At 33.0% G+C, this 15,136-nt stretch overlaps 1 protein-coding gene across 1 annotated transcript; it reads right to left on the reverse strand.

The window, feature by feature from the left end:
* Window positions 1-3,253: 3,253 nt before the first annotated feature.
* On the reverse strand, window positions 3,254-5,221 carry LOC112032072 (cytochrome P450 94C1). Its single transcript, XM_024064775.2, has one exon. It carries the CDS (start codon window positions 5,169-5,171, stop codon window positions 3,591-3,593), a length of 1,581 nt encoding a protein of 526 aa, XP_023920543.2. The 5' UTR covers window positions 5,172-5,221; the 3' UTR covers window positions 3,254-3,590.
* Between the last annotated feature and the right edge of the window lie 9,915 nt (window positions 5,222-15,136).

Consider the following 15,136-nt stretch of genomic DNA (forward strand, 5'->3'; position numbering starts at 1 on the left):
TTGCAGGGAGAGATGTAGCTCACAACAGAATGTTGCGAATATAATTTGATCACACCCTGAATTCACCTGAAGAATTTTTCTTGCATTTCATCCTCTACATAATGAGATCAATTACCAAACTGAGCATATGATCGAGGCTTCATACTTATTCATTGGTTTAGTTAAATTCAATTGGGGTTTTTCTTTTATTACTTGAAAAAGAAACAAAAAAAAAAAAAAAACAAATTGGTTGGCAAAACTTTTAGGAAGTATGGAATGGAGGTGAAGCACCCTAGAATAGGAATAGATATGAGCGCTTTGTAATTAATTTGACATCTGAACTCCCAAGATTGAACAGTCATCTCTTCTAATTACAATTCTAGACATATAATTTTATTTACTTTACGAGCATACTGTTTGTTTATCAAAAACTAATCAAAGTGTCACTTTCAATAAATATATATAGAATGTAGTACAGTTTCAATAGATGGAGAATGTAGTACACGCGTATACTATTCTGGTGGACATCAAAAGGGCCTTGTCCAATCCCTTTAATCGACTGGGATTGATGCAAAGGAATTGTTTATATTTAATTCGTATTTAGGTGGGATTGGTTGGGTTAGTTGATAAGAGCAAACCTGTCAGCCGTAAAAAAAAAGATGGATTCAACTCCTTTACAATTACAGTTAGAACATTCAACTGGGTCATGACAAAATCCAAATACTCAACCGTACGACTTAACTAGATAGTCATATAAAATATCTCCAAGATATGGATTCCTCATGAACAGTTTATCTTTTGAAAATCATCTCCAAACTGTAGAAGTATCAAATCTAGCAAAAGGACACACCGTGGTATAGTATGGCCATTGTTCGGCAAAACATGAAGGTCTTTACTTGCTTCCAGCAAACCTTTGCATTTTGATGCCCTCTGGCCTTTGCTGCAAGTATCCCAAGTGATCTTTGTAATTCTTTAGTTGAAACCATAGCAATTGAGTACCATTTATAATAAAAAAATTTACTCCTCTCTACTCTATAATTCGAATTATTCAAAAGAAGCTATTTTTTATTGTTGAGGGATTACAATTTGGTTTTCTACGACCGCTTTAAAAATAGGCTTATTTCATTATGTCTTTTTCATTACCCATTTGTTTTGAGGCAAAATGGCATAGCTCAAAGTTCGACATATATATCTTGTTATCAACAGTTAATTATAAAGATATTTTTACACAATTACTTAAATTAAAAATTGTATTAAGAGACCGTTTGGCTTGGGCAGAAAAGCTGAAACGCGCGTTTGCGTTTCAGCATTTTTTTTTTTCACAGGTTTCAGTCTTTTTTTACTGTTTATGTACTGTTACTGTTACTGTTCAATGAACAGTAGCTGCAAAGTTTGACCTTTCAACCCAAATTTTACTGTTTACGGACCCACAATTTTCACTTTTTAGCAATTTTTTCATTAAATATGGGTCCCACGATACTATTCACACATTTAAAAATTATTTAGCTACAATGTTTTTCAGTTTTCAGTTTCAGTTTTCAGTTTTCAGCTGTATCCAAACGGACCCTAAGTATGTGTTTGGATTGAAATGAAAAATTAAAATTATTTTACTATTCAGCTTATTTTTGCTACTATTCATGGGTCTTACTGCACTTTTTGACATTATTCATATGCCCTACTGTACTATTTCAACTAACTTTTATCTTTATCTATAGTACTTTCAGCAATAATTTTTCAATTTTAGTAAAATAAATGATATCCAAACACACTCTAAATAGGAGGATGAAATCATGATTGTTTTGTTGTATTGAATAATTTCTCCCACCTTAAAAGAAGGTAAGGGAGAGAGAGAGTACTCGGTTGTCACCAATATTGAAACCAAACAAGGTAAAGAACATTATCTATGAAATTGCTTTAGCCTCAATCCACCCCATGAGCTCATGCCTTATATAGCACATTGAAGTTTGATCTTTACCAAACATTGATGTCACGTATTACCTATACCTCTTGAGAAAGAAAGATGTTTGCTAGCGATCTCTTAGTTTGGAGAAACCGGTTTTGATGAAAAACTCGCATCTTAGGTATAGAATATAAATCCAAAGCTGACACAAAACCCAAAGATTATAAAAATGATTTGCTCTGGATAGTTGATGAAACTCAACGAAATCCAGAATTAGTCAATTAACCTAATTGTCATCATAGGGTGCTGAATGGATGGCTATAGGGGGTAGCTAGGTATTGTTGGTCTAATTAACTCCTAATGGCTTTGATCATTGCTTCATAATGAATTAAGTCACTATATACCATTGTTTTCTCAGTTATGATTAGAATTTAAGATTCCATTTTTATTATAAAACTGCAAATACACGTACATGTCTAATAATTGAATTACATTTGTCGGTTTGTTTTATAAACAATAAACAAATCATTATAAATTGGGAAATTAAGCACGTGCAGATTGTCTGCAAACATATCACTGACATTCTTAAATCCTGATTGCAACAATTGTAATTTGAAATTTCACCTAAGCATCAATACAGTCAAGTATTAGCAAACATCAATCAATGCAAAGACTAATGAAAATGGCCACTATGATGGTACTGTATGGAGCAATATACGTACGTCAGTGCCTATTATTAAATTGGAATTGTATGCCAAAAACTAGTAGATCAAGATCAAAATACCAAAGCATGAGAGAAGCAACTTTGCAGATCTTGGGACAACATGGAAAGTTGGAAACTGTAGCCATCGAAGTGCAGAACATAAACAGTCTTGTGAGAGCCATGACAGAACATGTACACGTGAAGACATCGTGAAAAGTAATTTGCACCTTATTCACCTCCCAATACTTTTTGCTTCCCAACAACTTTCCAATTACATTCCAACTTTTTTTTTTGGGTCTGTTTTTACTGTTATAAATATTAGTTCCAAAAAGTATAAGATTTTAGGATAAGGTAAATTTAAGGTTCATTTCTATTTTTTTTAAAAATGAATTACCTTACTTTAATTCCAGCAAGAAGTATATTATTTTACATTAAAACGAGGTCATAAAACCCACTTGTTAACTGAGTTCTCTTGATAAGTGAGAGGTTGAAACTTAAGAGAAAACCATGTTGAGCCTGCTTTGTTAGGGTTTTAAGTCAAACTTGGTGTTGCAATATATAAAAATACACATATAAGCCATAAGAATAAAGTTCCAAACAATAAAGCAATACAAGAATCAAAGAAGCTACTTGCTTTGGTACATCACATTAATCTTGCACACAAATAGAAGAGTCCAAAGTTAATTGGAGCTTTATATATATATAAGGAGTGCGCTAAAATAACTGGCAGAACATCCAACATTCCACGAAGGAATGTCTATCTGCACAGTCAAAAAACACCAGCTACATAATCATAATGTACATCCTTCAGGATAAAAATCCTACCGACACCAACCAGACATTCTGGTATGTGCAAGCCTATGTAGACTATCAAATCACACGTCACATTCCTCTAAATTCAGTACAGCCTGCACAATTTCATTGGTGCACATATGGCTAGGAATGGCACCAATAATATTCACCATAATAACAACAATCTTGAAGAATGGGGCTAAGGACATTTATGAATTACAAAGGTGTTTCTCTTTCTCGTACCAAAACCTGTAATCCGCCACTAAATGAGGCTGTGAGCCCAGGAGAGAACCGTGGGGTGTGGCTCGGTGTAGCTAAGTCGATGTGGAATTTTCGAAGCAATGAAAGGGCTACACATTTGAGCTCCACTAGAGCCATTTCTTTTCCCAAACAGACCCTGAGTCCAGCTTGAAAAACTGGGTACTTAAAAGGGTTTTCTGGAAAAAACATACCATCTTTCAACCATCTTTCTGGCTTGAATTCTAAGCAATCAAAACCCCAAATTTCTTCAATCCGACCCATTGCGTAAGGATGATAGGTAACCCTAGTGCCTGTCCTCACAAAAGACCCATCGGGGAGGACATCATCTTTTTGACAAAACTTTGAATCAAACTGTATAGGAGGATAGAGTCTCATACTCTCATACACTGCTGCTTGTAAATAATGAAGATCTCGTAGCTCCTCAAACCTTGTGAGCTCCTTATTTGCTCCGATGACTCGGTCTGCCTCAGCCATGATCGCTGACTCCACGTGTGGGTGCTTTGCCAAAAGCCAAAACAAGCTAGTCAAGGCTGATGCAACCGTGTCACGCCCAGCTAATAAGAAGCTTATAACGATGTCTCTCAAATATGTATCATCGTCAACACTACTCATGAACCTTGACAAAAGGTCTTTATGAGTTAAATATTCCATTTTGCGCTTTTGCCTTATGACTTCTTGTGCCAAAACATTGATCATGCTAACAGCTTCCTTTAATTTCTTCTCACTACCTATGTTGAACACCCTTTTGATCTTCCATACAAGTGGGGACACAGTCATGGCTCTCTCTGCTGACAATTTCGATGCAAGGTCAAAGGAATCAGCAAATTCAGACATGGGTAGTGACAACTCTAGGCACCTGGGGTCTAACCCAAATGAGAATCGGCATATACAATCAAAGGAGAATCTTCTAAACACGTCCTGTAAATCCAAAACCCCATCTTTTTTGCTTTCAACTAAGGATAAAAGTGGGACAAGCCGGGTTTTGATCTCGTAATTGACAATCTCGAACGCAAACGATCTTATGGAGTACTTGTTGAGCTCTAGACTCGCCATCTTTCTTTGGAACCTCCATAAGTCACCGTCCACGTTGAATATACCTCGACCCAGAAAGTCACCTAAGATCATGGAAAAGGGTTTGCCTTTTGGGTAATTTTCAAACCTTGTTTTAAGCATGTACTCAACGTTATTTGGGTTGGCTGTGATTGTGTTTCCAATAACATGTATGTGGATGGTTTTGCCAGGAGAGTTTTTTAGAAGATGAGCATACCAATCACAAAGGTTATCAAATTGTTTGGACCAACTTGACGTGAGATAAGTATGGCATATTTCACAGTTGCACCAAGGCTTTAGTCTAGCTAAGTATAGCAAGGGAGGAAAGATAAGAAAACAAAGTGCAAGAAAGTAAAAGCAGGCATTAAGAAACTGCAAGAACCAGGAAGTTTCAATCTCCATTGATGGTTGAAGATTAAAAAAAAGGAAAGAAAGAGAAGAAACTAGACTGAGAGGGACAAAAGAGCAATTGGAGCTGTTGTGCATTGGATGCCTGAGTTTTATATTTGTTAGAACAGTGATTTAAGTTCAGTGGCTTCTCTGTTTCCACTACAAAGAAAACTATGGAAAATAAAATATTGAAATAAATAAATAAAAAGCTGAAATAAAACAATAGCATTTAAAACTCGTGCTCAAAAGAATTAAGTCAATTAGTGAAGGCATCTTCTGTGTCACACCCATTGTAATATGTGGAGATTCAGCCACGTGCATTTATTTTTATCCGTACATCACGTCTCTTCTTTCAACATGCGTCTCCGACGGTAAACAAGTTGAGCTTTTTTTTAGTATTAAATGCTCAAGTTAAACTCGTCAACAAAAATAAAATGTGTAATATTGGTTCGTGCTTGAACCAAGTCTAAAAAAAATGTTTGTGCTCAAACTCGTCAAAAAGTTGTTTTTTGTAGTTTATTGTGTGTTTTGTTTTGTTTTTTTAAGATTTAGAGTATGTTTAGATATCGTTTATTTTGTTGAAACTGAAAACTTATTGCTAAAAGTATTATAGATAAAAATAAAAGTTAGTTAAAATAGTACAGTGAGACTCATGAATAGTATTAAAAAGTGCAACGAGGTTCATAAATAGTAGTAAAAATAAACTGAATAGTAAAATAGTTTTAATTTTCCATCACAATCCAAATGCACACTTATTGTCTAAAATCAAGAGCCTAGTCACTCTTGTTTTGTTGTTGGAACTCTGTTTGCTTGTTTATCTATTTCTTTATCTTCAATAAAGTTTCCCTTTTAAGCCTAAAAAAAAAAAAAAATCTCATCAGAAAGATTCTCTGTTTCCACTACAAAGAAAACTATGGAAAATAAAATATTGAAATAAATAAATAAAAAGCTGAAATAAAACAATAGCATTTAAAACTCGTGCTCAAAAGAATTAAGTCAATTAGTGAAGGCATCTTCTGTGTCACACCCATTGTAATATGTGGAGATTCAGCCACGTGCATTTATTTTTATCCGTACATCACGTCTCTTCTTTCAACATGCGTCTCCGACGGTAAACAAGTTGAGCTTTTTTTTAGTATTAAATGCTCAAGTTAAACTCGTCAACAAAAATAAAATGGGTAATATTGGTTCGTGCTTGAACCAAGTCTAAAAAAAATGTTCGTTCTCAAACTCGTCAAAAAGTTGTTTTTTGTAGTTTATTGTGTGTTTTGTTTTGTTTTTTTTAGATTTAGAGTATATTTGGATATCGTTTATTTTACTGAAACTGAAAACTTATTGCTAAAAGTATTGTAGATAAAAGTAAAAGTTAGTTAAAATAGTACAGTGAGACTCATGAATAGTATTAAAAAGTGCAATGAAGTTCATAAATAGTAGTAAAAATAAACTGAATAGTAAAATAGTTTTAATTTTCCATCACAATCCAAATGCACACTTATTGTCTAAAATCAAGAGCCTAGTCATTCTTGTTTTGTTGTTGGAACTCTGTTTGCTTGTTTATCTATTTCTTTATCTTCAATAAAATTTCCCTTTTAAGCCTTAAAAAAAAAAAAATCTCATCAGAAAGTCCAAAACCTAAGCCTGACTTAACTTGGCTTGATTTATTAGTTAAGATCAACCAAGGTCAAGCTCAATATGAACTCGAGATCCAACACAATTATATTCTATATTAAGCATATTATCAGCCTTATTTGGTTTGGACTAGTGGGCTAACTCTCAATTAATTAAAGACTTAGAGCATCTTCAATGGTCTATGTAAAAGTCAAATATTCTCTATAATAGAGAATGAGACCATAAAAATAGACTCCAACAAATTCTCTATACTTGAAAATTTTTTTAGTTTATGAATAGTAGCCCATCAAGTCTGATGGGCTACTATTCATTAGCAAATGAATTTCTTAGATTAAAATATTATACCAACTACTTATTATATCAATTATTTCTCTCTCCTCCGGATTTCTTTTTGTCTCTCATTCTCTCCATTGCTTTTTTTTTTCTCTCTCATTCTCTCATTCTATCTCTTGTTGTTGCTTCTTTTTTTCTCATAAACCAAATGAAATCAAAAAAAAAAAAAAAAGAGAGAGACCTATTCATGAGCAAAAGAATTAATCCAAACACAAAAAAAAAAAAAAAAAAAAATCCAATTCTTACAATAAAGTTGAATCAGAACAAGCAAATATGAAAAAAAAAAAAAAAAAGAACAAGCCGATCTAACCCAGCCTAGTGGTGGGGAGGACGACAAGCGGCGGTGGAGATGCTAGAGTAGCGATGGAGATGCTGGAGATGCGGTGGAGGCCCAAGCCTCTCTCTCTCTCTCTCTCTCTCTCTCTCTCTCTCTCTCTCATGTGAAGCAAATGTGAGATGCTAGAATGTTCTTGAGGTAAAAAAGAAAATAAAAGAAGGGGGGCTTGACATTTGTGTGGAGGAGAAAAACAAGAATAAAGAAAAAAGAAATAAAGAAATAAAATGTGGATGAAAATGAAATGAAAGGAAGAAAAATAATATAAAAAATAAAAAATCCTAATTGAAAAATACTCCAACAATATTTTTACAATATTTTCACAATAAATTTTAAGTAACAAATTGTTATTAGTTAATATTGGCGAGTAAAAAAATAATTTCAATGATGGATTCAAATTAGAACTAGTAACAACTTTCCACATAAATTTTGTTATAAAAGTAGTGCGTAAAATATTATGAACATAACACTTCTCTTTGAAAAATATAGTTGTTAAAAAAAAATGATGATTAAAAAATGAATAAATAATATTTAAATGAGATAGAGAATGTGATAGAAAATCTATTGGAAGTGTATTTGAAAAAGTAGGTAGGTAAAAGCTAAATGTAACTGTTCATTCTCCAAACAGTACAAAAATTTAGAGAAACTGCTGGAGATGCTCTTAGTGTGCGTATGCATAGCAAACACAGTACGCGTTTTACGTTTTTCGTTTTTCCTTGGGTCCCGCGCACTGTTTACGGACCAACAAGTATGGAAAAACGCAAATGTAACTTTAAAACTAAGTCCCACTGGCACTATTCATAGTTTAAAAATTATTTTGCAACAGTATTTTCAGTAATAAGTTTTTAGTTTTCAACAATAAGCGGTATCTAAACAGACCCTTAAAGTTTATTTAGGAACAGCTTATTTAGCTAAAACTGAAAACTTTTTGCTGAAAGTATTGTAAATAAAGCTGAAATCATGGTTGTCAAAATCGTGATCTGGATCGTAAAATCGCACGATTTTACGATCCACCTCACCAAAAAGTTTAAAATCATAGCAGAATTGCAAAAATGATAGGATCGTACGTAGGATCGTGTAAGTTCGTATAGGATCGTAGGATTATATGGGATCTTACCGATCCTACCATTTGGCTTGATTTTTTTTTTCTTTTTTTTTTTAAGTGAGACTCATTTGGGTAAAATAATCCACCTAAACCCACAAGCCCAACGGGTTATCAAAAGCCCAATAATGAATTGAAATCCCAAATTTACCCCTATGACAACATAAAATCTCAAAAAAAACCTATAGTACTTAAGTTTAACGTTTTAGATGTTGATACTAGGAAAGATATAGATGATGAAATAGGATATGACAATGACAGTGATTAGATTAGAAGAACCTTAGAATCATAATTCTCTTTTGGATTTCATATTTATAATTAGCTAGTTTAACTTAGATTGACAATTCTCTTTTGGATTACATATTGTAAATTTGTAGTTAGTTAGTTTTTATATGCTAACTAGCCTAACTTATTTTGGATTTAAAACTTAGAATTTGGAAAATATTTTCCATATGTGTAAATAATATTTTGGTACGTAGTTGCTAATTAAACATATACTAAACTTTTTAGATATATTATGTCAAAAGTTAAATATATTTTGTTTCATTAGAATGACATAAAAACGATGTAGTGCGTGCAAATTACATTTTATGATACAATTTGTTTTTAATGAATGGATTCATATTTTAAGTGATTATATAACATACAAAATCATTATCAATAGGTTTTTTACTTAAAATCTGAAAATAGATAGGATCTTACAATCCACGATTCGATTCTACGATCTATAATCCTACATACCTCTCACAATCCTATGTAGGATCCCAATTTTGACAACCTTAGCTAAAATAGTACAATATGACCTATAAATAGTACCAAAAAGTGCAATAAGACCTATAAATAGTAGCGAAAATAAGTTGAATAGTAGCAGAAATAAGATAAATAGTAAAAAAATATGACTTTTTAAGTCAATGCTAAATGCAACCTTAGTAATATATAAGTTTATTTATAAAGCCTATATCAAGACCATAAAAAAGCTTAAGCTCGACTTGTTTTTTGTTGAGCTCTATTGTTCATGAGTTATTCATAAACATTTTTTTTCTTATTGGGCTTGACTCGTGTATTAAACAAGCATTAAATTAGGGTTTAAACTTGACTTGTTTATAAACTAACAAATATAAACAACCTTTTTATTGAGTCAAATCCATATTATTTAAGGATGACTTAATTTATTTATAGCCCTACAAAAGGATGGGGTATTTGAGGCAAATATTTTATTTTTCCTGAATTTTATGTTGTACGTCCAATCTGTTTTCAAATAGTTCAGGCTCAACTTAGAAAAAGACTCTTTTTTTTGCTACCGAAATTTTCAATATTCAACTTTTGCTGCCCTATTTCTTAGTGACAATATTGTGTCTAACCAGGTTACAAAGGATTTGCATTCTAAAGCATTCGTTATCTAAGCCATGGACCATGACATTATCTTCTAATATATGTCTAAAGCAATGCAATTTAGGGCATGTTTAGTAGAGGAGTTTGAATAGTATTGTTTGTAATTTTTTGAAATACGTATGGGTGAAAAAGTATATAAAAATATGTGTAATATTGTTTAAAAACTAAAAATAAGTTTTTGAAATACCCTACCAAAGCATTTGAGGAAGATGTTGAGACTCTGGATGATGTGGAGTGCCAAGGCTGAGGGTCATTAAATGCTTGAAAATTTGTCAGAGTCCCCTTTCAATCTCAGTCTCACTCATTGATTCCAACCTCTCTAGCAAACTAAATTGGCCATCTTGCTACCACTGTTTCAATCAGCTTGGGTGTATTCCAATTATGAATTAAATGAGTAGTCAAAACATCATAGTTATTTAATTAGTGCTAAAACAAAAGGATTCATCTAGAGGAGGTGTACAATTGATTAAAAAGTCTCATACCTGTCTACAACCCCACTTGTCGTGCATTTCTATTTATTTTGTTTTTTGATAGGTAGATGGTGAAGGAGAGAGATGCGAAATCCAACTCAATACGCTGAATTAGTCTATAAAGATCTTCATAAACTAATACAGAGTATTGCGTTGGATTCCAAAGAGTTAACAACTTTCCTAACATTTATCTTTGCACAAAGCTTAAGTTTGTGAATTTGAATCTAATTATATTATATTAACCACTCACTCTTATCAATATTATTTCATGCAAAATCTTACTTACACGTGCATTCTTAACACGGTAGTTGAACCATTCTTTATAAGCCAGTCAAGAACAGGTTTAGGGAAGAAACATTGCAAAGTGACATGAGAATCTACAATCTCAATCTCTTGGCACATAAGTAATCTCTCTGCAACACAAAGGGCACTCCAAGTCAAGGCTAGAACCATTTGATTCCAACATATATAACCAGAGGAAAACTTGGATTGGCGAGTTGTATTGGCTTTCCAAATTCAAATATCATATTTCTTTATCATGCTTACGTATTAATTCATATGCTGGCGTCATAAAATCACAAATATAAGAGAACACGTGGATTATAATACTAAAAAAAATAGAAAAGATTTGTAATACGTAATCCCCAAATCGTGTTCCGTGATGGCATCATATAGTTTAAAACGTCTCATATGAGTACTATATAGACATGTGCACTAAAACGTTTTCCATGTCAATGATTGTAATTCATTTACTGAAGCAAAAGATATACAAATTAAAAAAAAAAAAAAAAAAACTTCAATAATTATATTTTTTTATAAAATAATTCAAGATGAAATTAAATTCTGAGGCACAATTGAGCCTGAGGGAACATATTTGAACAATGCTAAAACCACTACTTTTGTTACAATTCGCAGTATGATGAGTTGTGAGGGGTAGATAAAAAGTAATGAATTTATACTTTCATCACTCACAACTTGCTGCAAAAACTATGTAATTTTTTGTAATCCTAACATTTTTCATCAAATTTGTACTTAACCATATTTGTTGGATTGATTGGTAATTATATAAACTTAATCAGAAGGGATTTCCAAAAAAAAAAAAAAAAACCCTCAACCATGAGGAAATAAAATAGCAGCTTTGAAAATAATATCACCGAAAGAAAATGAGAGAGAATTTTTTTCATTTATTGGGTTATTGTTGTTATCTCTATCCTATATGGTATACCCCATTTTTTTGTCGTTGTCGTCACTGATGTCTACTTATTAGCAGTGACTTCTTGGCTATCACTACTAATTTGGTCGCTAAAAAGTAAGTCGAGATTTTTGTAATGAAGTGTCAGTTGAGCTGCAAAGCTATCTATCCTATACTTGCACGTGTAATCAAATGAGCCATAAATATCTCAATGTCGGGGGATTAAAAAGAAAGTCCTGATGCAAATAAGACCGTACCTGTTACCTCAAGTCCACAAATATCACACTCTCGATCAGAAGCCTTGTTTCGCAGGAAATTAACGTGCTGCATAAGGTCCTTGAAATTATTTTTGCAGTGACAGCATGTGTGACGTAGATGCATATGCAAAGGCAATACCAGCTGGATTCTTTGTGGAAAGTATATGGGGCATGATGTTCCAAATAAAAGAAACGATGGGGGCAAGTTACAGCACCCCCTGTTTTTCTTGCTGCTGAAATCCACCTATATTCGCTTTATTGAGGCCGTAGCTATGGTCAAATTTCTGACAAATTTTGATGCATCAGTCATTTATAGCCACAGGTGATAGGTGTACTCAGCATTCCATTGGCATTTTGTCACCATATCTTTTCGAATGGTCACGGAGACAATTAAACAAAGTTGATTAGTTTTCTTTCTTGAACGTGTTTAAAGTCAAATAAAAATGTGGTGGGTGGTTATTAGAAAGTGAGAATGTAATGTTATAGGTAAGTTTAGATGAGGATCGGTAATAATTTGTTATATTAATAATTTATAAAAAATGTTATAAAATAGTTTGTGTTTGTAATATTGTTCATTAAAGAGATGCGAAAAAATCTCATTACCAACAAAAAATAGAAAGGGATGGAGGGGAGAGAGAATGCTTTACAAGCACATGTATAAACCCAGTTGCTAATCATAGGTCATTGCATGCCGGACTTTAACATGACAAAAAAGTGCACGTACACGTAATATTACTGGAATTAGTGACAATTATCGCAACACTGAAGTTGCTTGGAAATGGACGTTTAACCATATGATCAGTTGGAAATGGAAAGGCTATGCATGCCTAATTAAACCCTAAACGTAAGCTTTGTTACTTTCAAGCTTAATTAAGTTGCATGATAACCTTTTCAACTTCTCAAAAAGAAGGTTAATTAACTAACTGCAATTCAAAGATTCGATCGTTGATTAGTTAGTATATGTCCTTTTTAATATTTTCTTATGTTGCTTGCTATCTCTTTTTAACTTTTCACTTGGTTTACTTCACAAGTTATAAAAGAAAATAAACTGAATTAAGAAAAAACAAATAAAGAATCCAAAATAATATTGTCGCTAAAGAGAAAAATATTGAGAGAGCTAGCTTATAAATAAAAAGGAAAAAAGGTCTGAAATATCGTTCTCGTACTCGGAGTATATTTTCTTTTTTCACCCAATTGACAAATCAAATACTGCAAAAAAATAAAAACCTTTATATTTATTTTGTGACAGTGACGAAAGGTCGCTAGCTTTCATTTCATTGTTCTGATAAAAACAGAATGATGCTTGCCATGTGTATGATCTCTAAGCAACCTGTATCATGACTTCCCGAGTAACCTAGGTCACAAATTTTCGAAGGACGGACTCTATAAATGCCAATAACAACCTAACAACTTTAAAATTGACCCAAAATTAAGAAACAGCGAAACAACTATAAAGGTAAAGGCGTAAAGCATATACAATACTAACGTAATAGCTATGTAACTAATTAATTAATATCTACTGTAAAAAAATTTACCATGCATTAAATGTATGTATTCCTTCTCTCACATAGAGTGAATCTCGCTTACATGCATTGATGTATATAATATCACCTCATTTAGCATAAGCTGGTCTGTAAAGTTAAACACGTAAATAATAAAAGGGTTGGTTAACAAGTGTTTGGAGACAATGATTAAGGTTGGGTTTTGTTTTATTGTAGTCGATTAGTTTTTACTTTTTTTGTTGCAGTTAGACATGATTTAGCTAAAGATGTATTTGTTTGTTTGCTTTTGTTGCTATCCAATACAATAATATTCAGCAAATTCTTCCTTAACGGAGTGATGGAACCGTTAACAAAAGACAATAACAAAACAATGCAACTGGATCCCTAATTATACAGTTATAGACTTATAGTCCCCCCTTGCTTTTGCACCTGCCCTAGTGGCTTACTCTAATCTGGTATCCTATTCAGCGTCAGCTATATAGGTGCCCCCAATTGTTGAGTAAACTTTTCTTTTACTAAGCTCCAAAGTTAGTTACACACTTCAATCATGCACTATGAGCCTTCTGTCAATATGCCTAAAACGTTTTTCAGGAACAAATTGAATTTTCTTTCAGAAAGCATACACACCAACTTCTTATAATAGTTTTAGCTCAATTCTAGTTGAAATTCCATCATTTAAATTATTAAAAAAAAATAAAAAAAATTCATTCAACCCCTACCCCTTTCCCATTTCTCAAATCTTCTACATCTCTCTATTGATCTCACAATTGTGGAAGTATCGATCTATACGCGATTGAGTCATGTGATTCGCCAATGAAATGAAGACCTGTCGTTAGCAGCATAAGTGCCATCATGGTCCATTCTTTGAGGTTATTGGTTCGTTGTCCATTGTTGCCAATCGATTTTTTTCATTCGTTGTTGGTGGTCATGGTTTGGCTGTGAAAATTAGGGCAATTTCTTTCATTCTTTAACCATTTTATGCTTACGTAATGTTTGGTAATTTTCTTGTTGGTTTTGGGTGGTTGTATTTTTAACACCCTCATTGTCACCAATGGTTGTGGGTTGTTGTTACAGGTTTTCATGGGTCGAGTCTAATTGGGTTTGGGGTAAACCCATCATTTGATCCAACCATTTTAGGTTAGGGATCTTTAGACCCGCCAACCATTGGAAGGGTCAAAATCGATCACCCCAATATTTGGGTGGTTGGTTAGATATCAAAGGGTTAATTACTTTTCAACACAAATTTCCCAACATGGAAATAAATTAGATCCATGAGCCTTTGATCTAAAATGGGGGAAAAAAATCAAACCTAATACATTACAAATACAATTCAATCACAAAAGTCAACATTCATCATAGTATAATACAAATATATAAAGGAGGAACGACAACAACATTGAGTTGTGGATGAAGCGTCACAGTCTTTTGGTGCTGAAAAGGAACTGAGAAAGAGTAGTTTCCTTGAGAAAGGGATGACTTTATAAAACTACTACTTGGAGTGATCACAAACGAACACAAGGCATGAAGGGGTTAACAATTCGACAAACGACGAATGTGGGAGAGAGAGAGATTACTTGATAAAGGAAAAAAAAGCTATATGCAAAGAGAAAGTTTATAAACACAACAAATTTGACCACGAGGCACTAAGGGGTTGACAACTCAACAAATGACGAGAGAGAGAGAGAGAGAGAGAGAGAGAGAGAGAGAGAGAGAGAGAGAGAGAGAGAGAGAGAGAGAGAGAGAGAGAGACTATCTCAAAAGAAAGTTTATAAACACAATAAATTTAACAATTATTAATGTGATAGATTGTTAGTGGTAGGTAAAAAGTGGTGGACCTATATGAGAATCAG

This window comes from Quercus suber, unplaced genomic scaffold (assembly GCF_002906115.3).
Source record: "Quercus suber isolate HL8 unplaced genomic scaffold, Cork oak 2.0 scaffold_693, whole genome shotgun sequence".
Classification (NCBI taxonomy): Eukaryota; Viridiplantae; Streptophyta; class Magnoliopsida; order Fagales; family Fagaceae; genus Quercus; species Quercus suber.